General features: G+C 38.6%; 1 protein-coding gene across 2 annotated transcripts in view; it reads left to right on the forward strand.

Moving 5' to 3' along the window:
• The window catches only part of SHANK2 (SH3 and multiple ankyrin repeat domains 2), a 332,306-nt gene that overhangs the window by 155,294 nt on the left and 149,833 nt on the right, over positions 1–27,179 (forward strand). For both annotated transcript variants that reach the window (XM_061999345.1, XM_061999344.1), the window contains exon 16: positions 26,642–26,717. In XM_061999345.1, coding sequence (XP_061855329.1) covers positions 26,642–26,717 — 76 coding nt within the window. The remainder of the gene's footprint in view (positions 1–26,641; positions 26,718–27,179) is intronic.

Here is a 27,179-nt window from a genome sequence, read left to right on the forward strand (position 1 = left end):
GATTTTTCTCTTCATTGTTATTAATCAAGTCTGAATGTGGAAAAGTTTTTGGAGGCTCATCCCCGAATTTTCTTGGTGATTCTAGAGCACAAAAAGAAAAAACTACTCCACAGACCATCCCACAAACATACATTAAGGTATGACCTAGTGCTTCTTCATGAGTTTTTCAGCAACTCAGAAAAAAGAATCTATTTTAAATTACTTTTGATTATTATTATATACATTTGATAAACATTTAAGTCAAGGCTGCTTGAAGTTCAAATCTCGTGTCACAGAAACCTTGAGCATCAGGAACTTATTTCTCAATGAATCTGACTGTTCTGGTATCTTTATCTGGAATATCAATATTCAAAAGCCTTAGTACATTCTTAGCTTGCTGATTGCATCTTTTCCTTGCAGAAAATCAATTACTCTTGCCTACAGCAGCAGAATTTTAAAAAGATACAATCAAAACTTGAATTTAATCCTCCAATATAACTTCTGCATCTTGTGTGTGTATCTCTCTTCTGTGCCCCTTGTTTAAATCCCCTTGGGGCTTTGGATAAGGTCACCAGTGTGCTGCCTTATTCCTAAAAGGTGGGCACGAGAAGGTGCTTCTTTCTCTGAGAGCTCTTGTATTGACCCTCACAACTATCATCCCAAGAGTACTCCAGCTCTTGTTTGTGTTTGGTTTGCTATATTAATGAATTTACATAGCAGTAAAACCACAGTATTGGAAATGTCTATGAATGGAGAGATACTAGAAAAAAGAAGGAATGCAGAAGTATTCAGTACATGTTTTTTTTCTGGTGGTTTATGATGTGTCTAGGCAGATGAAGGTAAATCCCTGTGTGGATGGTCATATTTTATGTGAGGGGTTTATCTTAATCCACCACCTGGTAATGAAAAAGGACAGTAACAGCACTATTCCTTAAATCTGTCTGGTATTGTAGTTTTACCTGTACTTTTGTTCTAGTGGCTCTAACTTCAATGCAGAGCTCTTAATGGTAATTATTAATTATAAATTGGCATAGCTTGCAGTTTTTCACCTGATACTGTGCAAAAGGCTTATCTTATATTTCCTAATATGCAACTTCCTCAAGAGTGTGAGGGCTTTTAAAGTGTTTTTCTTTGCTGTCAAGCTATATATAGAACATGACCTTACTCAAGTTTTCTAATGAGAGCTCCCTAGCGAGGTTAAATTTTCCTGTGATCAACTGAATGTGACTTGATTCTACATTTATTGCTTAGTTTGTGGTTAGCATCATACCAGCCCAGCCTGTGTTCTGAGTGCTGCTGGAGGTAATGACAGGTGTTGCTCATCTCTGTGCCTGTTAGCTGCCAACCACAGGTTACTTTTTGTTTTCTCAAGTAAAGGCAAAATTAATCTGGAAAAGAGTGGTGTAAGAATTAGCCTGTTAATCAAAAGCCAAATGTGTAATCCAGTAACAGTAGAAAAGCAATGTCAAAACATAGGAATACTTTAAAAAATAGGAATAATCTAATAATATGCTTCAGGTGAAGCTATTCTGGTTTTTTTCTGACCTTTCAGTTTTGTTTATCAACATGCTGCATAGTTTTGGATACTACATTTTATGATATTATAGTGAGCATTAGCCACACAGCAGGACATACTCTCAGTGTTCATAGAATCACAGAATGATAGGGGTTGGAAGGGACCTTTAGAGATCATCTAGTCCAACCCACTCTGCAGAAGCAGGTCCACCTAGATCAGGTCACAGGAGGAGGAAAGTAAAGGAAAGGAGGAAAGTAAAGATTAGCAAGGGAAAATGGCAAACTGCTGAAATATTTCAGTATTCAGTAACAAGTCACAAAATATGCCCTTATCAGACAGTAAGTGAATAGATTGCTAATATGTGTCTTTCAGCTTAGTATTTGAGTTTTGGGATAGCAAAATATTTGTTCTGATATTTATTACATGATGTGAGGGCTTGTTGAAAAGCCCTGCCTTTAGGGTTTGTTTAAAATATGATCTGTGTTTAGCTGTATTGCAAGTTCCAGTGCAGGTAAGATATCTGTGTAAGAGTTGAGATAAAGAAATGGCTGTAGTGTTAAAAAAATGAATATTTAACTGATATGGAAGTAATCTCAATATTTCTTCTTAAGGAAAGAAAGAGAAGCTGGGTAACGAGAGAAAATGGGATCTTTTCTGCCTAGGAAATGCTAGGAAACCATAAATGCCTCAGTGTTTAGCTGTCTGTGGATGCATAAGGAGATGATAATCCTAAAAATGTTCTGTAAGACAGAAGCCACCTTCTGGATGGAGTGGTTGAAGCACAGAGACGATAATCTGACAAGTGTGCCAGAACAGAAATACTTTGGTTAATAACTTACCTCTCCTGTTCCTCATCCACACACACACAATAGATTAACAAAATGAACACACACATTGTAGTTCATGTGTGATATGTTCTCTTACCAGTGGGAGTGAGATGCGTTACTGCTCTCAATTCTTGTGTTCAGTAGATGGTCACTAGATGGCATTCTTTGGGTACACAATTTAAGGGGAAAAGAATCATGTTTAATTTGTATTCAGCCACATTTCAGTCCACGGTTATTTCTGCCCTAATATAAAAACTTAAGAAAGGATGTGTTGGGACAGTAGAGGAGAAAGGAGTAAGGAAGCATTTCACTCTATTTAGTCATTTCAGAGGCTGAGCTGTCTAAGCAGCTTAGTTTATCTGGAACTTTGCTAATGTGTAACGTGTTTTACTCACACGCCTTGGAGACAAGAATCAATCACTACGAAATGTTCCAGGTAAGATCACATCTTCAAAGCACTTAAAACTGAAAGCAACTTATCAGCAATGCCAGCTCTCATTGTGGAGTCGAACTGCAGGAAAGCTCTGGTAATCAGAGGATGAGTGCAGATACTTACTCACATTGTCTCTTTTAGGGTTGGGACAATACGTGTGTGTAATACGATGGTAACCTGCCTCTCAGAAGGTAATCACAAATCCCATTTAGACCTAGGGACCAGTTCTTGATAACATCTCTGGCAAAACTATCACAGGACTGCAGAATGGATGGAGTAATTAAAAATATGTTGTTCCAGTAAAAGCTGTAAGAGCGAGCTGGCTCCATGGCAGTTGCCTTCCCTCAGTCAGTGCCATATTTTAGGATGAATAAAAGCAGTCATCATTGATTTCTTATCTGTGTTTCACGTCTGACTCATCTATTTTGTTCTAATTCAAAATGAGAGATGAACTATCTCAAGTGGCTATAAACACCGTTCTGTTAGTGCTGTTGAGTAACAGCAGTTTATTGCAGGCAGTGTTCTCTGGGCTTGCTTGCCACTTGTTTTTATTGCCTCAGCAGCTCAGAGAAAAGGGTAGAACACCCTGTTTTTCATGCTGCCTGTGCTACCTTCATTATGCAGTATAACTGGTGAGATTTTGGGTATCCAGCCTATTTCAGATATAAGATGATTAATTTACTGTCTTTCTCTGTGCCAATCTCTGAGGGACCTTACTGTTTTGAACCAGTTACTAGTAAGAATTTCCAGTTTAACACCAAAACAACTTCTGCAGCAAAGAAAATTAATGTCCAGCGCTCTCATCCTTACAGTTTTACACACCTTTCTGTGTCTTAGGTACAAATAAGGAAAAGCAAAAGCTGTTATCAAAATCCTCATTATTTGAAGGCAATTTTAATCTCTTTCCTAATAACATATAAAGATGAGGGTAACTCAGTAGGTGGCAGTCCAATTAAGCCAAAGAAATGGTGTGAGCATGAGGGACTGGGATTTGAATGGAGTAAGCTGTTTATTAAATATTTTTATGTCAGTTAAAGCCAGTAGAGCTTGCACCTTTTATTTAGAATCCTCCTAGCTATTGACAGTTTCTTTTCTCTATCTTGAGCTCTTCTGTAAAGTCGTAATGATAACCTAAATGTATTTAAGGAGCTATACTATAGGAAGTGAAAAAAAGGTGAGTTTCCATATTTTTCTTCCCAGTTTGTCAACATTTGAGCTTCATTCCTGGGCACTATTTCAAACACTTCTCTGAACACAAATTCTTCCTATACATAATTGTAACACTTCTAATAAAGCAGTGCTTGGCATTCTTCTGAATAAGCATGTTGTTTCCTGTAGCTCTTCCCATATCTGTTGTTTATCACTTTATCTGACCCAAAGGCACTTAGACTTTACTAGTTGCCTTTCCCTACTATCTCTTCCTCCTACTTGCTCTCCTCTCCCATCTAGTCTGTTCAGATCTTTAGGCTCTTCTCACAGACTTGCTCTTCTCACAGTCTTACTCTTCAAAAAGCTTGGCTGTGTAGCTGTAGCTTGTGGGTTTCTTTCTTTTCTTGCTTTACACAGTAAGCAGCAGCTCTGCCATTCACACCTTACCCATCTACATTTTTAATAGGATAATCCTTGGAACAGGAGTGCATGTTCTTCTCTCCCAAGTAAGTGTCCTGTGCTGCTAAACAACCTCTTCTCTTGCACACTCGCCAGTGGTTAAATCCTTTGTCGATGGTCTCAGCTCAAGAGCAGAAGGAGTGCTTCTACCCATTTCCCTTTCAGCCTGTGGCAAAGATGGCCTGTCATGAGTTTGCATAGATGCTGTAGTGTTTGTCAAACTAAGCATTTCCTTCAGGCTAGTCCTCATCAACAGTGTGAGAGACTTTGATTCAGTCCTCTTGGTTTCTAAGGCAGATACTGCATTTTTTTTTGTTAATCTTACCTAGAGGATAGATTTGTGTCCCCAGAAGGATGCAAACTGTTTGAAAACTGATAACACAAAAATACAGTCATTTAAGCTTTACTGGTATAACACAGCATGTGTTCTAAACATGTTAAATATAATTCATATTGCCTTCATCCCACTGTGTGCTTGTTTCACTCCCAGTCCCTTTCAAGTAGGCTACAATCACTCCTCCTCTACATGAAAGGAGCGCTCTCATAAAATAAATAACTTTAAATAAGCAACTCCTTTGGCTTTATTTTTCACGTAACACAGAAGATGTGGGTGTTAGAGGCAAAAAGCTCTGGTAATTCTATAATTCTATAAAATGGTGTTGATAGAGACATGGGAAGATCAGGTATGAGCAGGTCAAAGGGAGATTTTGATGTTTGGGCAAGTTTGGCAGTGAACCTGTCTTGTCCTTGGTTGGGCAGATGTAGCATGTGGGAAAAGAATATGTCAAAAACCCAAATATTGATTGGTCATCACAGAAAACAAGATCAAGGGGTCACTGAGTGAGGTCTAAGGGAGATGAATAGATGTCAAAGGGAAACCATGTGGATGGTATAAAAGTGGGAAGTCACATAAAGTTTGGGTTCTTGGTCCACATGCTCCAGTACCCTGATCACCATGGTAGCTCTGCACTGATTTCTCTCCAGCACTTCCCTGTCCCTCTTGAGCTGGGGAGCCCAGAACTGGACACAAGATTCCAGATGAGGTCTCACCAGGACAGAGTAGAGAGGGAGAAGAACCTCCCTCGACCTGCTGCCCACACTCTTGTTCATGCATCTCAGAATGCCGTTGGCCTTCTTGGCCACGGGGGCACATTGCTGGCTCGGTTTAGTTTGCTGTCAACCAGAGTTTTCTAAGTCTTTGAGGAGAATCTACTGTTTCCTATTTTCTTCAGCTACAAGCAGGCACCTAAGAAAGGTACATGGTTTCTCACTTGAAAAATACAGCAACTATTGAGATGTTACAATTGCATGATTAATGTATATAGGAAATAGTTAGGGAAGGGAAAATGTATACATTAGGGGAACATTTAGTCGTGTCCCTTGAACTTTTGATAGATGCCTCTGTGTATTAATTTTACCTGAGAAAGTTCTCTTCAAAAAAAAAAAAGTAATGGCATACAAAAAACCATTTTCTTCAGGGTGGATCTCTTGTACCTTTTAATCCATTGTGTAAGATCAGAGCTAGTTTGTGTGTGGCAAAGGTACTTTCTGTATTGTAGTTGTCTAACATAAATAGCTACCTATTATTTTTTCTTTGCACTTATAGTAAATATGGTTTTGAAATGTAATAATAGTTCATCCCTTTGCATCATTCACTGGAAATGTAGTTAGTGAATTAGAAATAATGAAGTGAAAAGAGAATGGTTGATGGTTCTTTAATCTTTTTATACTCCCCAGAACTGGCCAAGTAAAGTGCACAATACTAATAGCTACTTAATGATCATGCAAGTCCTTATGTAGTGGGAAAATAACTCTGTAAATGAATAACTGGTACAGAAAACTTTTAAAAAACACTAAGAAAGTGACACAAGTTTTTACTGTGTGAAACTATTAAATAGATCGAAGTGTGATATAATCTTATCGCTACTGTGCTCAACTGAGTAGAAATAATACCTGCTATTATCTTGATGAAGGCCTTTGAAATCTTTGATGATCAAAGGTGTAATTTTGAGCTTCCCAGTGTCCATAGCCTTGCTCTTGATAAGTGAAGAAGTCAGATTCTGGAGTTCTTTGTCCCCAACTGCAGCTACAAATTGCATCACTGAATAAATCTTTAGACAAATTCTAATTCCAAATTGTTGCATGTGTATGTCAGTAAATGAGGACTGGAGCATTTATTCAGACCATGAGAAAAAAAACCCCTATGCTCATTAGCTTAATAATAGTCACACTTCAAAGCTATGAAGAGTATAAATAGAGAACTTCTGTTCTTTCATACAAAGGTAGATCCTCAGAAGGAAATAAAGACTTTTCTTTTTTCCTTCTGTGTCATTAAGTGTTAGGAATATAAGGAGGGATTTCAGTTGCATTCTGGATTGCTCCTCAGAAATTATTCTTGTTTCTGGATTGATTTATGGAGAGATATAAATATATATATATGTATATACACCCCAAACTCTGAAAACTAATAAACACAGTAAAATGGAAAAAAATCTTATCTAGAATCATAGAATCATAGAATGGTAGGGGTTGGAAGGGGCCTTTAGAGATCATCTAGTCCAACCCCCCTGCAGAAGCAGGGTCACCTAGATCAGGTCACATAGGAACATGTCCAGGCGGGTCTTGAAGACCTCCAAGGAAGGAGACTCCACAACTCCTCTGGTTAATAAGATCTCCCCTCAGTCTCCTCTTCTCCAGACTAAACAGCCCTAGGTCCCGCAGCCTTTCCTCGTATGAAAGATGTTCCATTCCCCTGATCATCTTGGTGGCCCTGCACTGGACTCTCTCCAGCACTTCCCTGTCCCTCTTGAGCTGAGGAGCCCAGAACTGGACACAAGACTCCAGATGAGGCCTCACCAGGGCAGAGGAGAGGGGAGAAGAACCTCCCTTGACCTGCTGGCCACACTCTTCTTGATGCATCCCATGCTGCCTTTGGCTTCTTGGCCGCGAGGGAACATTGCTGGCTCATGTTTAGCTTATTATCAATCAGGACTCCCAGGTATCTCTCTGCAGAGCTGCTCCTCAGTAGTTCAACCCCCAGCCTGTCCTGGTGCATGGGGTTGTTCCTTCCCAGATACAGGACTCTGCACTTGTCCTTGTTGAACCTCATGAGGTTCCTCTCTGCCCAACTCTCCAGCTGGTTGAGATCCCGCTGAATGGCAGCACAGCCTCTGGGGAATCAGCCAGTCCTCCCAGTTTGGTGCCACCAGGGAACTTGCTGAGGGTACACTCTGTCCCCTCACCCAGGTGGTTGATGAAGATGTTGAACAAGACTGGCCCCAGAACCCATCCCTGTGGAACTCCACTGGCCATAGGCTCCAACTCGACTCTGTGCCATAGATCACCACCCTCTGGGCTCTGTCATTCAGCAGCTCTCCATCCACCTCACTGTCCACTCATCCCAGCCACACTGCCTGAGCTTTCTGATGAGGATGTTATGGGAGACAGTGTCAAAAGCCTTGCTGAAGTGGTCCTTCTTCCTCCTTTACAATACTTGAAGCACTGATGTGTGTATGAAGCCTAGGGAGTAGGTTTCAGAAGGTGGTTTTATGTCTTATACCCAGGGCTAGCACTTACAAGCATCCTGAGCAGGAGTAATGGCCTCAGAGCACTCTGCAGGATGGTGTGTCAGAAGACAACTCCTTACCTAGGACCTCTTTCCTTTTCACCCTTTTTGTGATGGAGAGAAAATACTGCGAGAATTCATCGTAGCCTCACCCAGCCTTGAAAACAACAGGTGACTGTTGGTCTGGGAGAGTCCTGAATCCTGACCTTCCTAACTGGCAGTTGAAAAAGCAACCCAGTTGTGAAGACAATCCATATGAACCATGGCTTTGGGAAGAGTTCCACCCCCCAGAGAATGGGATTTAATAATATACATTCCTGACTTTTTTTTACAAGTAATTAGAATCTGTTCTGATATCAATGTATTTTAACTGCTAATGTGTAAATTGGCAATCTCCCTCTTCATTTTTAAGTTATTTATCTTTTTAACATCAATTATTATTCAATTAGTCAATGAAGTGCAGTCTAGTTTTGATGTGATACCAGAACTTCCCACAGTACTTGAGATGTGGGTATGTTTTATACGGAGATGAAATGACACCCTTCCTAATTGCTGTCATTTCTTCCAAGTGATTCTTGTTGTTTCTGGATGATGGAAATGTCAAAAGTTAGACCTACTCTCATTAGTTTTCTAAAATGACTTTTAACATCTGCATCTTCCAGAGGAGGACAGCTTAAGCTTTTGGTTGTATTCAGTGAGGTGCTTCATGCTTTTACAAACTAGAAAGGATAACACAGCATTCCAGTAAGCAAAATTTCAAGCAAAATTCAGTTTGGGAATTTACTTATTAGGCATGATGACAGAGGGAGAGAAAGTAAATTTGTAAGTATGGGATTTAAAATAGAACTAAGGTGAAGCAGGATAAACTTTGTCCTACTAAGTCACCTCCAAATTCCAGGATATACATATTTAAATACCCACATTTAAGTTGTACTTGATTTATAAAATCTAGAGGATCTTTCCCCTCTCTGTAATTTGTACTTTTGACAAAGGTGATGACATCTTTATTCCCTCCTGATATTTTCTACTTTTCTGACTTTTTGAGTCAAGAAAGTCCATTTTATCAGATCTCTGATTCTGTGTTCCAGAAAGTACTCATCCCTTTTTTTGGGTAAAAAGAAAATGACCATTCTGCTTCACTTTTTATCAGAGCAAAACATATGATAGCTTCTGTTACTTCAGGAAAAGAACAGATGGCCTTCCACCCAACATCTGGGGGGAAAAAAAATGAGATCTCTGAAGCTTATTTAGTAAACAGAGCTAATGTGGAATGATAGATTACTGTCTTTACTGGGAATATCCCTGGATTGAAGGCAGGTTGGTTTAGCTGCTACCTATTTTGAGTGTTTTGTGTTTGCAGACAGGATTACAAATAGTTATGTATACCTAGAGTTTCAGTTCATGACATTTCATTGATAAAAAAGCTTTGAAAAATAAGTGTTATTGCTACTTGAGTTCCAGGAGGAACACCCTGCTGATCAGTCCTGAAAACAACTCACTGGAGCCAGGCTAGTGCTGTCAACATTTAACATCTCTCAATTGATTTCTGTGATTGCAAGTCAAGATGAATAAGGAATTCTGGTTTAAAAAAAAAGCCAAACTGTGTGAATCTGTGGTAGCTTCCCCAAGAATCTTACAGAGGTCTGAGTACTTGGTGGAAGTACATGGGGTCTTCCTTAATAAGCTGAATTACTGACCAGACTATTTTCTGATAACAAAATGTGCTTAAAGCTGACAGAACTACATTTAACCACAAATACTGTAGTGGAAATAGCAAGTCTACTTTTAGCCACTTTCTTCCTGTTTTACCCATTTCTAGAAGAGATGTTTTCTTTCACACGGTATTATCTTAAAATTTTGACATCACAATCTCACTGAGATGACAAGTTGTCAACTTCAGATTATGTGATGGAGAAGGAGATTATTTAAAAGCAGTCCTAGGTCCTTTCTTTCCTAAAATAATTGTGATGTTATATGTATGCCAATAACTCGTGGTGCCTTAGCAGTCCTGTAAAGAGGAATTAGACAATGATATATTAAGGCATAATTGTTTAACCAGTTAGATCATTTTGAGTGTCAAAAGAACTCTTCAAGCTGTGCAAATCATTGTCATTGCTAGGTGATTATTTCTTGTGCTATTTGTGTGCAGGATTGTGGTAAATAGAATGAAACAGGATTTATCTAGGTGACCCTGCTTCTGCAGAGGGGTTGAACTAGATGATCTCTAAAGGTCCCTTCCAACCCCTACCATTCTATGATTCTGTGATATAACTGAAGGTTTAGATTTGTGTGGTGTCTTTGAGGATTAAGTTTGAGTACACTGAGATGCAATGTATACGTGAGGAAAAGATAAGAAGAGAGGGTGTGTGGTGAGAAGAAGGAAGTGTGATTATCAAGTACAGAGAGATGGCTAATCCAGGTTGGTTTAATACACTCAATTACATTTTTAGAAAGGAATACATCTACTTATCAGATATCTCAATAAAGTCCATCCCATGTTTGAGATGTCACTACAAAACAAAAAGTCACTAATTCAACATCTCGTCCACTTCTCTTTTTATTCCCCCAGTCAAATTAGAGATGTCACTAATGCCATACGATAAAAGTTTCTGTTAGACCAAGGCTTCATGTTCATTAAGTGTTGCAAATTTTAGTTAAGTCAGTCAAGTGGGAGGGGTTTTATGTTAAGCCTTTTACCTTACTTTTGCTTCAAGATGAGGGAAGAAAAATGCATTTTGATTCTGGAGAATCCCCTCAATCATAATAGGTTACTAAGATGCATTCTTTTCCTCCTCATTTTGATGAGGAGAAACTCTTCTAGTCTGCAATGTTTTGCAAAACACAGTAGCAAATTTTCTGTCACCCCCAACTGCCAGCCCAGCACATTGTTTTCTCAATTGATTTCTCCCTTTGGTTTTGGGCCTCAGTAGAGAATTGCCAAGGGACTGGAAATTCTTCCCCTGGGATCCAGGGCCAATTCCAGTTACATTTTTTCCCTCTTTGGGTGAAGTTGACTAGCCCTTCTCATTCACTGGGGCTTAGGACCAGATCACCAAGCTGTAACACTTTTGAACAGAGTTTTCTGAAACTTAGAGTCAGTCAGACTTGTACAAAAGTTTTCTCTGTGTCTGAAATGATAAGGACATGTATAAAAGCTGAAACCTCGCTGAGATTGTCAGTCCTCCTCTGGTTACTGTTAATCAGAGATTCATTTAGCAACAATTATTATTATCAATTTGGTAAGCCAGGATTGTATCTACATAGTGTTGCTGGACAGAGTTAATGGTGCTCTATACTTGAGTATGATTGATTCATAAGGAGTGGTTAGTCACTGCTGACTATGTCTAGTGCATCTGAATTCCTGTTTCCTTCTGTCTACCCCTTCTTGTCAGTCAGCCTCCTGGATGTTTCTTTCACATGAGTAATATACCCAGAGTATTTGATTTCTCCAGTTACAACATTTTACAAATCTCATAAGTACAAAGATGCAACATAATTAGGTTTTTCTTATTAGTTTATAAGCATTAAGCATGGCACATGATGGAGTTTCAGGAATATATCAGTCTTAAGAGAATTCATTTCCATATAGCTACTTGCTTCCAAGAAGTACTCATTTAGACTTACAGAAAACATCTGGAAAAGATATTTTTATTGACATTCCTGCTTTTTTAGCCTTTGGGTATCTTAGAATATGTGTTTCAATGTTTCTGTAACAAATAGTTAATGTATGTTTTTGTCATTACACTTAAAAGCTTAAAACTCAAACATTTTTGCATCTGAATTGCTTTTAAAAAAGGGTTTATTGCCTTTCCTTTGTCTCTTGCCATTTACACTCCCTGTGCCTCAGTTGGATAATTCTCTGTGTTACAGTGCTATCCTGAGGAGAAATGCTCTGAAGATTTAGAGATTCGTAGTGACTTTATGAGTGTTGATCTACAGTAATAAGCTTGTCTTTTACTGGTCACAGTGATCATTTCATTGATGGTTTTGGCTTAAACTTAGACAATTTAATCCAAATGACACTATTTCAGGCGTAAGATTTTCCATTTTTGTTATACTTACATATTCCTATAATTACACGTTCAAAGAGTATTCCAAATGTATGTATTATCACGCACTCTTTGCTTTAATCTTCAATGAAGTGAGACTGGATTTTGATAGTAACTGGTCAATGTAACCAGTAGTACAGTTTAAAGCCATGTGATTTCATAGTGATCCCCTCACAGCTTTGTGTTTGTCAAGGGTTTCAAAGTGTCTTATAAAGAAGACTTTTAAGGTTTCTGCCACAGTAGTGGTCTGCAATCTTAACTTTAAAAAGCATTTTTACTGTCACTTTCAATATAAATTCTTTATCTAGATCTGCCTCAGGAAACCGAAAAGACCCGGCCTGATGTGTAGATAAAAGATTAATACATTTCAGAAGAAGCACCTACTTTCCACTGCTTTTTTGAAGAAAGGGCACTTAAATTCAGGTGTTAAAACTAGACAGACTCTTTCCTGTCTTGTTTGCTTCATTACCCTTTGCTCCTTCCTGTAGTCTCATCTTTCTCCTATGCAGTTTCTGCTGCTGCTCCTGTCTTGTTTCACACTGCTTTCTCTGATAGCCTTACTCTAACCTTTCATTTCCCTCATTCTGACTTTTGCAACCTATGAATTCAAATATGTTAGATAGACTTTACTTCTAGTGCTGTCTTGATTCCAGCAAGGAGAACCCTAAGCACATAAGAAAAGTTCTCTGCCTCCTAAGTGCTTTCTTGACTTAGATGCACCCAGTACTTTAGGGTAAACACAGAGTGCTTAGCTGTGGTTGGAAATCACATTCACAGATTAGAAAGTTGACTTGAATTGAAAATTTAAGAAGCCTTTTCCTCCAGAAGCATGTTTCCTTCTTCCCACATCCTATTGCTGTGGTCTAATTGCAATGCTTATTGGCTGAAATTGCAGTGATTTAGGGTAGGCTTGTCAATGGGACTAAAGCTAGTGTGTTCCTTGAATACCTACATTTAGTGTAGATGCTATAGCTCAAATCTGTGTTCCAGACTTTGGAACAGTGCTATTTATTCAGTGACCTCACTCATTAATAACTACAACCATTTGAGAGATGTTTTCTGTAAAATCTGATACAGATAATCAGAGCTTGACAAAATTGTCATTAGGATCCTAAAACTGTCTCTTTTCAAGGCTGCCCAGTGTTCTCTCCTATCAGATGTACTGCCATAGTTCATTTTTGAAGAGTGAGGGAAGAATAACTGGGTAGTAATACTAACCTCAAGTAATCTGAAGTAACTCTCTGCCTTTCTGGCAAAACATTTGTTCATATGCAGCAGCAGAGTCCCTGTGCCACATCATTCGAAGTTTTCCTGTGTGACAAGAGATAGGAAGAGGTTGAGTACAAAGCAGCAGGAGGACAAGGTGAGAAACACACATTGAGTGACAGAGGTGAGACTTTGGCAGGGGATATCTGGAGATCTGTACGTGCTGTGTAATAGAGCTGGAAGCATTTGTGTGCAAGTAGAGAAGAATAGGTGCCTATACTGCTATAGACTATATATATATGTATCTATATATATACATAAGGTTAGTATGGGTGCTGAATTGCAATTACCTTGTAAGCAGAGACCCATCAATGCCAGACCTGTGTGCTGTGCTTAGAAATAGATATTTAGTAATGCATTAATCAAACATTATACTCGTTATTTTAAAGGATCATTAGCTCTTTAATGCAGATCAAAGCAGTCACTTTCCTATTTCTCATCAAAATGACTCAAGTGAGGTATCTTTGACCAGTAGTGGAGAGAGAAATTTTCTTGTATGATGAATTTTCATAGCAAAACAAATGTGAGCTATCAACTGCACTTGTGTTTTGCAGTTGATACGGTCTGACTTCATTGTGTGCTTGTTACGTGAGAGGTATTTTTAATGCTTTATTTCTTTCCCTCTCAGAGGCAGCAAAAGAGTGGGTTTAAAAAAAATAAAGCAGTTTTGTTTTTAGAACACTCCAACAATATATAGAAGTGATAGCTGTGCCACATTTCTAATAGCTGAGTTGAATCATATTCTTTTCCTCCAATGGCATGCGTAATTGCTCTAGGTTTTCAGGCATCCTTCACCCGCACTTATTTAGATTAGTGACTGATGCATTTCCATGGAAACCTGCAGCAGGGAAAAAAAATATCCCTTGGTACAGTGTGGAACTGAAAGGATGTGGGTTTTGAGCCTGTGACTTGTGTAAAATAAGATGACTTGTTTGTGGTCATCTTGATTGGGGATTTTTGTTGTCACTGTTCTCTTAAAAACTTGTTTCCAGCAGCATTTTGTAGGAAAATGTAGAACCTTTGCCAAATCCTATGTTTGCTCAGAAGCTTCAACATTTTCTTTGATAGTTAAAATAGTACATTTTGAACTTAAATGCCTGGGATGCTTTTCTTCCTGAGGATGCAGAAGCACCCAAAACTCGAGGGAGCTAGTTAGAAACTATGGCTGAAAAGTCAAGATCCAAGAAGAGAGTTCACCTTGGTGGTATTGTATATAGCTTTAAAGAAGAATGAGTGGTTTTTATAGGTGGTGGTGGTAAAAACAGAAAGGTTTTATATAGAGTGGTGACCTCAGTAAAATGCTTGGAAAATATGTGTACTTGAACAAACTTTGCACAGTCCTGTATTGCTTTTCTCAATATGCTCTGCCTAAAATAGAATATCTCTTTAATAATCTTATTTTTAGGAAAACCTTTTTTTTCTTGGCCTTCTCAGCAGTTTATTCTAATTCCCAGGAGTGTTTAAGGTTGCCACAGATCCCAGATTTTCAAATGTATTCTTTTGAAGTAATTACCCTAATCTGTCTTCAAAATATGGGAGAAGCACCTCCCATACTTTTTAAAAGGTAGAAATATTTTCAGGTTTTGCTCCTTTCAAACTGGGATCATTCTGTTTGGAATACTGGTGCAGGTTCTGTAGCTGGAGGCTTTGGAAGCAATGGTCACATTACAATTCCAGATGGAGTAGTTGTTCACTTCTTGAAAATTAGCTGTGGCCTGACTCTGAAACTTGTGTCACTTAACAAGCCATCAATACCAAGTATCTCTAAACACATCTATAAGTTATTTTGATATTTTATATATTATACAATGTATGTTAGATTATTTGTATTATTATTGTATCCACGTACAGTTGCATCTGTATATTCTGGTAAAGCCTCACAAGTTCACTTGATGGATGAAGTGTTGTACTCCATTCTCCTTAAGAGTGACGTGGTGTATGTAAGTAGTTTTGCTGTTGTGATAGTTTTGCATTTCATACCCACTCAGTAGTGTGGCAAGGAAGGAGTTCTTCCTCTTGAGCAGGAAATGGTACACATCTGCATCTCCTTGTTCCACCCTTATCTTCCTCTTCCCAGTCCTGTGTAAACTCTGGTATGACATTGCTTAGCAACATTCTGCTCTGCTGATCCAAGCTATTTGTTCTCTCTGACTGAAGTAATATTAAACTAGAAGATATTCTGAGGCCCTTACAGTAGAAGTCATAGAATATTCTGTATGTCTGTTGGGTTTTGGGAACAGTGTATCTTATCTAGAGTGAAATTCACAGTGTAAAGACCATATGCACAATCAAAGCAAAGGAAGGAAAAGATACTGGATGAAGACTTAAACTTTTAGCTTTTGCTTGTTTTGTATTTAGTGTTGTCTTGTTCTTAGAAATGATCATTTTATATTCTTTTAAATAGCTGTCAGGCCACCCTAACGTGATCATAGAACAGAATCATAGAGTGGTAGAGGTTGGAAGGGACCTTTAGAGATCATCTAGTCCATGATGTTAGGGTGACTAACTTTGACAAGATTTAGCAAGAGGATGAAGAAAAAGTTCTATCTATAAATGTAGGACAGAGCAAGGAAGTTATTGGGAGACACTTTTACAAATGTCTGAAATATTCCACGAGAACTGTGTGCTCCAGATCATTGACTTCAGTGGCCCTTGGTACAGGAAAAGGAAATGAGTTTGTTTTACACAGGACAAATGAGTTCCCCATATGGCTGATCTAGCAGAAAGTGTTAAAAATGCTCTCGTAGTGTCCCCCTTGGACTCTTCAGGGCAGCTGGAGGCTTGTTTGATGGTGGGAAGAGAACTACAAGTAGTTTGACTTGATAGCTAACTGCAAACATGGCAAAAAGATGTTTGCAACCACTGTGGATGTCAGGGAGCATTACTGTGAAAAAGAATGAGAGGTTCCTTGAGCTTGTCCCGGATCTCTTCTACACAGCAGATGACACACAGGCTTCTTAGGCATCCAAAATTTTTAATCTATTATTGAAGTGAGTGAATTTGACAGATCATTGACCCTGAATACAGCTGCTGAAGATTTAGACTTGAATGAGGCTTCTATAAGGGAGGAAATTGAGAGGAAACATTTGTGTCACCATTGATGATAAAAGTCCATAATGACTCTTGTTGAAACTTGCTGTAGATGAAAATGAATGATTTTTGAAACTGAATAGAAGAATAGTTTATCAGGGCTTGTTTTTCCTAACCCAGCCCAAAATAGCTCTCCATCTGTTCTTTCCACCTTAGGGTGCAGAGTGACCTTCTTCAAAGCGGTTGATTAACTTGGTGTGATTGTAAATGTGTCTCAGGTTGTAATAACCTGTGTTATGTGGATTAGATCATGGCTTCTGCCAAGCAATCAAACACAGAGTTCCTTCACAAACCTCTAACGCAATTTCCCTGAATTTAAGGCAAAGTCAGTGAAAATTGTTACCCACCGCTCTGTAATACTAGTTAAATGAATGCTTCTATTAGATTGCTATTCATGTTCCTGTGGCAGGTTTATAACCATGTGAAAATGATCGTTTGAGATGGTTTCTGTTGTGGCATTTCTCATCAGAAAATAAATGCCATAGCTGACACTCCAATAACTGACCAAAATTAGAAGCTATACTAATGGGTTTTTTTCTTGTTCTTCTTGTTCTGTGACACACCTGAGGACACCTGCAACAGGGAAAGTGGCACTTTCATGTCACTTCTTGAATGTTTGCTGGAAACGTTCTGTGGAGATGCATCAGGCACCTTTGCAGTGGTTTACTGTACTGATCCAGTTTCATGTAGCTCTGTGTCGCCTTACAGCTGCAAAACTTCATCTTTTTAGCAGAAGTAAACAAATTCTGCTGGGAGTTCAGAAAGTAGTGGCAGCTGTAAGAAAAAATAGAAGTTAATGAATGAAATAGTTGTCAAGCTTTTAAAAATTGCTTGGATTTCCTTTTTTCCATTTTTTTCTTTCAGATTCTTTTCCCCTGGATTTTTAGGTTAAATGTGGAGCTAAAGCAGGTTTCTTCCTTGTAGGAATACAGATAAACTCAACACTGTGTTAGCACCCCATCAATGAATCCTGCAAAGTCTCAGCTTTGTTTTCACATGTAAGCATGTTTTCGTGTTGCCTCTGCAGTGTAGTGATTTGGGACTTTAAACGGTCCTTGATTTGAGTGATGACCACTGAAATACTGGAAGTTAGTGTCTGCAGAAAGTTAAGGATGTGCAGAAAGAAGCCTTGCAGACTGGGGACTACAAAATTAGCATCTACCGAGGCTGAAGAATCAAATCCCACTATTAAACAAACTCTTAAGTGAAGTTTTACCTGATTCCTGCCTTTTGTTACAGGCCATCATTTTGGATGATGCTGCCATTACGAGTGAGAATACTGCAGCCACACACTAGAATATTTGCAGGAAAGCTGGAAAATATTAAATAAGGTGTTATGATTACAAACATTTGTACTACAAATCCATTCCAAAGAACTGGAACATCACACCACCTGAGCTTTGTAGTTGAACAAACCATCCTGACCTTCAAGATAAGTAATATTTGCAACAGCTGATGCTGCCAGCAGGCAGCAAGATTTCTTTGTTCTGCCTAAATCAAAAAAACAAGATGCCTTTATTTAAGTGTTCAGGAGCAATTTTTAGAGCTGTTTTTTATTAAATATACACTTCATATTGTGCATTGAAGTCACTTTAGTTTGGACCTGGTTTTGTCCAAAAAAAATGCATGCTTCATGAATGATCAAACTATGTGTAAATGGACCAATTCCATGCTTGGTTGCTGGAATCTCAGAGGTATGTTACCAGACCAGGTGAACATCCATCTTTTTACAAGAACCAAAGTCTGTAAAGCCTCATAAATCTTGCAGCAAAGAGGGAAAAACATAGTTCCTCTCCCAAATAGTTTCCTTTGATGACATCATCCAGACCTATGACCGTGTCTGTTCCAGATACTGAGTAATTTAATTCTCCATTTCAACTGGGACCACGGTCACAAAGCTGCCTGGAAACATCTGCGGTAGATTGATTAACTATGCTGCTGCAGATGGGTTGTAAATGAAGGGCAGAGGGAAGTCCTGCAGAAGCCCAGCAGGAGAGCTTCTTAAGGAATGAGCAAGTGATCACTACCATGTTTTGAAATGTTCTGTAAATGAGGGAAGAGCAGAATAAAGTCTGTCTGCTGTGCCTGCTCTGCAAACAGATTAGCAGCAGTTTGCCTGTCGCAGGGAAGACCTAGTTCTGAAATAAAATCTACCTCAGAGATTTGCCTCGATTTTAGTGCACATATAACATTGCTTCTTCATAAGACACAAATATGAGCAGATGAGGTTGTTTCTAGTCAGATTTAAACTTCAGCAACAGAACTGTAGACATAACTGGCAAAGTTATTACAAGAATACTGATTTCCCCTTACTTAGCTCTCTAAGCTTTATTCGGTGTTAGAGAGTAAGAAGCCAATGTTTCAGCAACTACTTGCTGATTTTTTTCAGGTATGACTGCGCTTTTTGATAAAGTAAATGGAAAACTAATGACATGGAAATCAATGTTCTTCCATAACTTCCTCTCCAATAGATCTCACTTGCATATTTCAGTTATCAAGGTTTCTCTTGCAAAGAAACCTGCTGATTCGCTACGTTGATCAGCCATTTCAGCATCCTTTGTGAGTAAGCTAATTCACTATATTCCAGCTACTCTTTCTCTAAGGATACAGGAGAGAATAAACATCAGACTTCCTTTCTTTATTTAAAATAGGAGTTAGCAGGGGCAAAAAGAAAAAAAGGCAGGGGGACATCCAAGGATTTGTTACTGGAAAACTTCAAAACCATGTAAGATCTGCTATTTTTCAGCTTCAGTTGAAAGAAAAATTGGCTGAGAGAACTAAACCACCCCTACACTGGGGTTTTTAAAAAGATCATCTACCAGCTTAAAAAGGAGAATAGTGAATTAAGAACTAAAGGTTTGCATGACTTTCCAGTTGATAATGCCTATGCCATACATTTATTTTTTCCAAGACCCTCATAGTTTATCCCTTCAACTGAAGTGACAATGATATTTCTTCAGATTTCTCAAGATGCAAAAGAAAAGAGGTAATTGTAGTTTCTGCAGATTTCAGTGTTATGAGTTTTAATACCCCTTTAAGAGAAGCAGGCTGTATTTACATGTACTGCCTACAACTCTTAGACATTCCTTATTCATTCCAGCTTCAAAATGATGCGTACAAATGTTCAGGAGGGAGGGAAATCCTGGTCCAGATTTGAAACACAGCACATAGGTGGAACTAAGGCTTTGAGCCCTTCAATGAAATAACTTTTATTCTTCAAAAACAAGGCTCCTATGATGAGATAGAGACAAATTCTGTTTACATCACTTGATCATAGTTTTACATTGTATACAGTTGTTTAAAATCTTAGCCCCTGCTCCATTTGATTTGCAGCAGGACCCCTGAACTTAACCTTTTTTGTGGCTCAAATGAATGCTCAGAGAAAGAAATATGAAGTAATTATGTCAAACAACTATATTGTAGGCCTGAAATACTTTCTGACTTATCAAAATGATGTACCATATTTTAGGGAAAAGCTGAGTTTTGATGACTCTCCCTTTTCTAAGGAGGAAAAGGAATAAATAAAAGAGCTTATTGAGACTTCACAGTGCATGGCAAAGAAGATTTTTTTCCTTTTAATCCGATTCTTTTCTGAAGCAGAGGTCACTGCATGTCTGTTATCAAGAAAATCACTTGTTACTGGAAAGCAAAATGCACACTGAACTGGTAATGAGTTAAATCAGTGAAAATCTGAACGAATGGAAGGAACAGAGACAAAATCCTTCTGGCATCCTAAATGTGGCGTTAATTTCCTTAAGACATTGTTTCACACATAAGTTATATTACATTCTCGTCTAAACCAAAGCTTTACACAGCTTTAGACCTGCTGCAATTTGCTAGTAGCACTGGGAAGTCAATTTGTAGTCTATGGCCTTCGTGTGAGGCAAGTGAGTACATAAGCTATGTTTGCCTTTCATCAGTCTCATGATATAAATTAGCACATTTTTTGTCAAGCACATAATATACTGTTGGTTGCCTCATAGCAACATGGACCTGTGATGCAATAATGTGCTTAGTTTATTTAATAAATGGGAAAAAAACAGATGCTAAATAGGTTTTAGGATAAGAATATCCACTTTAGTTTTTATAAGACATGGTTTTGCTAATGAACCTGCTTCCACTTTTTGCTTGTTGCTTCTTCTACAGAAGAGATGATTTGAAATCATGTAGTGTGACAAATATTTTGAATGTGCATGTACTTGGAGTAGAAAACTAAAGGCTCTTTTTAGTGATGTTTTCAATCCCATATACTTTTCCTCTTTTTTTTTTCTGGTAGGGTTAAATTATTTTGTGGTGCTATTGGATCAATTTTGGGAAAGGCTCATAAGAGAAGTGCACTGCCTTGATGTGAAAGAAGTAAATAAATAATGACTACCACACGTGCACTTGAATTGTGAACTTCTGTTAAGTTTCTGTATTATCTGTGTACCTGGCAGTAGCAGAGAAGAAGTTTGAACAAGTTTTGATCTAACCCTCAACATAAGTAGTTGTGAAAGCATTTTTTTCCCCAGGAAGGAGAAGATGCACAGTGAGAGCCTCAGCCTTGCACAACGGTTGGGTATTGCTTTCCATCAGACACGTGCAAAGCGCTGTGCCTGAGCCTCTTCTAGCAAACCAAATGTCTCTAACTATCTATTGCATTAGTGAAACATCAGTCAGTGGGGAAGAAGGAAAAGCTTTGTGTTGTGGGATGGTGCTTAAGTGTTAAATTGACTTGTGCCCAGATGAAGAGCAAAAGGAAGGAGTGACTTATGATTTTTGCATGGGTTTTTTTGTTACGTTGGAGTTGAAAAAGCATTTTGAGTGTGCAGACGTAGTTCTTCCTGCTGGAAACTGGCTGAAACCATTCCTTAAATTCTGCCAGCATAACGAGGGCAGTATCTAGGTTGGAGCATGAGTATAACCTGACTTTACCTTTAATAATCAGGGCTGTTTGGAGGGTATCTGCCGCTCTGTGTTGGCTCTTCAATGTCACACATAAATGAGGCTGTTACACTTTTATTTCCTTTGTTCATCCTATGGGTGTGTGGATCCTTCCCAGAATGCTGGCAAGCATCTGACAACATCCCCACTGGCAGAGCAACCCCTCGCAGTTTCCTAGGAAACACGGCCGCCGAAATGCCCTGTGAAGAGCAGCAGGGAGAATAAAAGGAATGAAGACAGTTGCTTTGCGATTTTTGTTTTTCCCCTAGTCCTTTACTCTTCCAAACATTATAAGATATGTAAGCAATCTACTACAAATAATAGTATCAGTGCAGTAATCAAGTTGTCTGTTAGACCACACCTACAACAGTTGCCTGCTAATCACTGAAGAAACAGAGCAGGAATGGCATTACCTGTCTATGTAGATTAGAGTCCACATTTTATTTCTTGCTTTTCATGACACTGATTTTTCAGCTTTTGATCATGTCTGCAGGCTCTGTTGGAGTCCTGTGGTCAGATATGAGACTAACATAGCAAAGCTACAGGGAAATCATATACATGTTTCTCGGTTGAGGAAAGCCAGCACTCCTCCGAAGGTGGAAGAAGAAAAGGAGAACATTTTTTCACCTGCATCTTCTCAATGGTCACCTTTCTTTGAACCCTATAAACTACATTCTGTAATGGCAGGGCTTGTGTCTGTTGCTTACTGAAATGGCTAAACCAATACATGACTCTAATTAAGAATCAGGGCTTTATTATTTGTATTATCACTGTCACACAGTGAAAGTAACTTATTTTTCCTGCAACTCCATTGGCTTCACTGGAGAAAGGACCAGGAGTAAATTTGCCATGTTATTTTGTTCCTTGTAGACCCTTCTGTGACTCTCATCATACTAGGACTCACATTGCTTCTAGATGGCATGTTAACTGATGTGAATAAAACCTCTTTGATGGTATTGAGGTGAGGGTTTTCTTCTTTAGCAGAAAGTGGAGAAGCTTATTAATCTGTCTGTTGTGTTCTCATAGAAAATAGTTCCAGTAACTGTAGAGGGCACTTTCCTTTTCTCATAATGGTTTTTACTCTGTGAACAGCAGTGCAGTACTGTGAGAATGAGTTGTTAGCTGTGACCTTTATCCTGATGCTTCATGCTCAGGTACGCTCTATTGCTGTAACCTAGAGATGAATGAAGCTCTGTAGAGACAAAGTCTTCAACTATAGATACTAGGAAAAAAATAAAATAGAAAAATTTGGGTAAAAGATGGGCTCCTCAAGAACTGTGGCAATTTTAAATGATATACCAATGTCAATGTAAAGAAACTATTCTGTCTTTGCAAACACTGGTGTTTTGTTCTACCTCCTAGAATAGCCTCTAGAATCATTCCTGAAATTGGAACTGATCCAATTTGAAGCAATGACTTTTCATCTCTGGTAACAGATGTTCTCCTCAGTAATAATGCAGTAATATATACACTGCTAAATAATTTTTTCTAGACCTTTTTGTCCATATTTTCTTAATAGTCTTTCTAATCTGTGTGCAATCAAGTTTAAAAAGAAATCTTCATGGGATTCCACAGGTAAAGACTCAATATGTGATGTTAGGGCTATTCATTTTACTGAGTGGTTGATCTTAAATGTCTTTTCCAACTGAAATGACTCTCTGAAAGCACTCTGGTTAAAAGTGCTGGTCTTCAGAAAATCTGGGGACATAAGAATGGGTAAAAATGCAGTGAAACCTGGAACTAACCCCTTGGTGCTATTACACCTATAATAGTGCTATTGTGCTACACATGGCTTGAATTCAGAAGTGCATTTGTTAAGCAATTGCCTATATGTTCTTTGTATTCTTTAGTCAATTTAGAGAACAGAACCTTTTTTTTTTTCCATTTCTCTTTTTATTTATTTAAGTATCCACTTCATTCTGATGGCAGATTCCTGATCCCCTTTTTGGATGTCTATACTTAATGCTGCATAAGAGGACAGATTGGAATCTGAGTCAGAGGTTAGGGAAAGAGGGTGATTAAAGAATTTCCACAGCAACCTGGGAAACATACCACTTAGCCTTCAGTTCAGGGATTTGTAAGGGTAATGGTTTCCCAAATAATCCCAGTGAATATGATTGCACACAAAGAAGTAGGGGAAAGTGCAGGGGTGGGAGAGATAGGGAGCAGATACAAGCTGCAGCTGAAGAATGCTGGCTTTGCAATACTAAGTAGCTGAACAAAGCTATCTGTCTTACTGCGCCTTTCCGTTCCTCCCACCCACTTTGTATTCGTTAATAGCACTGAAATATCATGCTATAGAAAACAGTTTCTGCAAAAGAAACATCTGGTTCCTTAAGGCTCAAGCAGTCGCTTGAAGATTTGCAAAATATTCTTCCTTGGACTGCGTTCTTTTAATTATTGATGAATTCTTTAAACAGGTCAGTGGTAAACTCTAAGTGGAAAGCAGGTTTATGTTTGGCTGTGTTTCTGCTGATTATGTCTCTTGCTATTAATCTGATTTTTGAGGATAGTGTGAAAAAGACTGCTTGGTGGGGAATAGGCTGCAATTCATTCAGATCACTTTATTCCACATCACAGCAGGGCACTGGATTTTGAAGCTAAACTTGTAAACTCAGCAACAAAGGCATGACCCATAAAATTCCCTGAACCTCTTACAGCACATTGAGAGGTACAGTCATACAGTGAGCAGCTTCAAAGCCAGATCTCTTTGAGCAGCTGTCATGTAGCCTTGGGTACCATTGCTGCTCACTACGCTTACAGCTCTTATTCTGTGAAAGGCAGCGTGTTGTCCCCCAGCCCTGCAGCTGATGTGCTGGCTGGCTGAGCTTTGGTTGTGTCTAAGTAGGTCCTAGGTGAGTCCTGCCTCAAGTTGTGTCCATTTTGGGTGTAGGAACTGGAACCTGGGGTAAAGGTAAGGCCTTTTTGACAGAAAATTTAGGTTGCAGGTGAGTGACAAAGGGACGAAGTAACCCAATACGAAACTATCAAGTAAGATTCGTGTGTAATAGGGATTTTCTTCCTCTGGTCGTGCTGTAGGAAAGAGGTTGGCAAAAAGAATCTCAAGAGTCTCCACAAAAACTATGTAAATGTAAACATTTCTGGTTTCTCTTAGTACTGCTTTTCTTGTGTCTTGCAAATTGGTGCACCACTGTGAAGAAAGAACTTGCTTACTCTTTTAGCCATCAATAACCTGCATGTACATTTTCATCCACAATTCCTCTGTATTATGTATGTCCTTGTATTTGAGTCTCCAGCTGGGGGCACAATCTGGTGACATGTCAGCTGTACTGGTTAAAGCAAGGAAAGGTGCATTTTGTCAGTCCTTCTTCCCAAAGTCTGCCTCTCAGTGCTTTCTCCTGCAGTGTGCTCCTTCATCATGTTTCAATCCTGTCGGCCTGCACTGATGTATTTTTTCCTCTGTGCAGAATAAGACTTGGTCATCTGACAGCACTAACTCTCATGGTAATTTTTAACACCCTTAAAAGTTGTGACATAGAGATGGTGTACCTTGAGGGCTATGTCTAGCTTGGAGAACTAATAAATCTGTTTGGATGGAGTCAAACTGTCCTTCAATGAAAGATTCCTCATCCATGCAGATGAGAATTTCATGGTCACAAGCTGAACCAGAAACTTTTCAATTTGATTTTTGATGTCTGTTAGCCTAACTAAATGTGATTCCAGGCTGTATTTAGGCAAGTCCTTTTCCTCTCTCAAAAACTAGTCTCTGCATGAGTATATCATATAAAAATGGGTTGCACTAAAGATACTCATCTGAGGAAAAATGAATACACTAAAATATTATTGCAGTAATGGCTGAGTAAGATTCAGAAAATAAATCCATTTGAACAACAATTATTTCAATACATAAAGCTACCAAAGAAGGTTCTTTACTCTCTGCTTTTGTTCAAGTTGTACTTTGTTTGGATGCTGCTTTGGAAGCAAGCTTCTGTGTGTTTTCCTATCATTTTGAAGAAGAATGTGGCAATGAATTACCCACCTCCTCTGCAATCTTTTTGTCCTTCTCTGGAAGTGTAACTTTTGAAATCCATATGTGTATATACACACATATAATGATACTCTTTCAGTGAAAGCCTTGTAGATTATGCTCTTCGCTGTGCAAACTGAAGCAACTGGAGGAGCTTCTGCTTCTTTCCCACGTCCTTGATTTATTGGTGCTCCTGTAGGTACCCATTGAAAACAATACATGAGAGAGCATCTTTCCAATGCTAGAAAAGAGATGTTTAGCTCTGTTGTCTGTCATTCCACAGATATAGCTCTGAACTAAATGCTGTAACTGTTAATACCCATGCTAAACCTGTGTTACTGTTAGTGAATTGTAGAAATACTTGTGAACATAATGCTTATAGCCCTGGAGACTGATTTAATGCTGCATCCACTAGATGTGGGAACTCCAGCAGTGGGATGGATTGTGTTTTTTAATTAAGTAAAAGAATAAATGTACAGTTTTGATATGTTTATTGTTGTAAGTGCCTTTTTCTAGCAGATATATTGTAGCTTATCCCTTTGCTCTTTGTGTTTCCCAGATAAGGGGCTTCTTTGTGTTTTGCATCACCCCATATCCTCCAGTTTGGATTATTTGCTTTTGCAATGTAATGGTAGTACAAGTTTCATAGCCCTGTTTCCTATGAGGTTTGATTGATGGTGATAAACGTGGGCAGCTACTTTTCCCTCTACCCCATTCTCCATATGCCTAATAAAACTGCAGAAATAGTTCTAGTTTTGTGTGTGTGTGTGTGTGTTTAAACAAGCAAATACTGGTTTTGGCTATTTTTCCAACCTTTCTGAAATGTGTTACTGGTGTTTTTCTTCTTTCTTTATTCTTGTATCTTGCCTTTTATTCCAAGCTGTAAAAGAACCAAAGCCTAGACTTGAAAGGTTTGGCCACCGATAATGTGGGTGGAATTGGGAAACTTGTGAAAGATATGATGCATGATCTACAAGTTCTCCTTTTTCACTTGATGTGTACACATACACAAAATAATGTCTCAACTCCAAAGAAAGATTTTTTTTTTCCAAAACAGCTTCAAACTGTGTTAATTCACTTAAAGGGAACTTAAGAAAATACCTTTTTAACCATCAGGGTGACTGAGCAGTGGAGTAGGTTGCCCAGGGAGGTTGTGCATAGGGATATTGAAAAGCTGTCTGGACACAGTCCTGGGAAACTGACTGTAGATGGCCTCACTTGAACAAGAGGACTTCCAGAGGTCTCTTCTAACCTCAACCATTCTGTGATTCTATGAAGTCACTGTTAGTTTTCTTTTATTGGTGTAGAGCAGAAAATCCACTTTGAAGCTGCAAATTAACCCGGCACTTGCTTAAGAAACACAGGATATTATTAAAAGTTTTCTTTTCTTTGTGCAGAAACACGAACAGATAGAACAAAGAAACTGTTTAGACACTATACAGTTGGATCCTATGACAGCTTTGATGCTTCAAGGTAAGAATTTCTCTTTTTGGTTGCAATCTGTTTACAAAACCTTCCTGGGTTTTATTTTAATTGTTACTTTTGGTTTCAACTTTTGAGGGGAAGAGGGAAGCAGATTACTAACCAGAGCTTCTCAAGGTATCATTCTACATCTAAATTGCTTTTTTTATCACAGTTTACTTCTTTTCATGTGGAATGGGCCTACAAAAAGGGTGTCACTCTTTTGTTTTCGTGAGTGGTGAAGAGATCAGGGTTTCACAGAAGCAGTATGTTCCAGCTGCTTCTGCAGTCAAGGACAGTTTAAGTTCTTGGCTACTTCACAAGATCAGGCCTTTTATATCTCTTCACAGAATCATCCATGCTGACAAGAAAACCAAGATAAAATGTCATGATTTGTTATTCTGAACAGTGTCTTTTGCTACTAAGTAGAAATCAGGCTGTTAGAAATGAGGAATTTAGGAATGAAATCATTTC

Source organism: Colius striatus, chromosome 7 (genome assembly GCF_028858725.1).
Source record: "Colius striatus isolate bColStr4 chromosome 7, bColStr4.1.hap1, whole genome shotgun sequence".
NCBI lineage: Eukaryota > Metazoa > Chordata > Aves > Coliiformes > Coliidae > Colius > Colius striatus.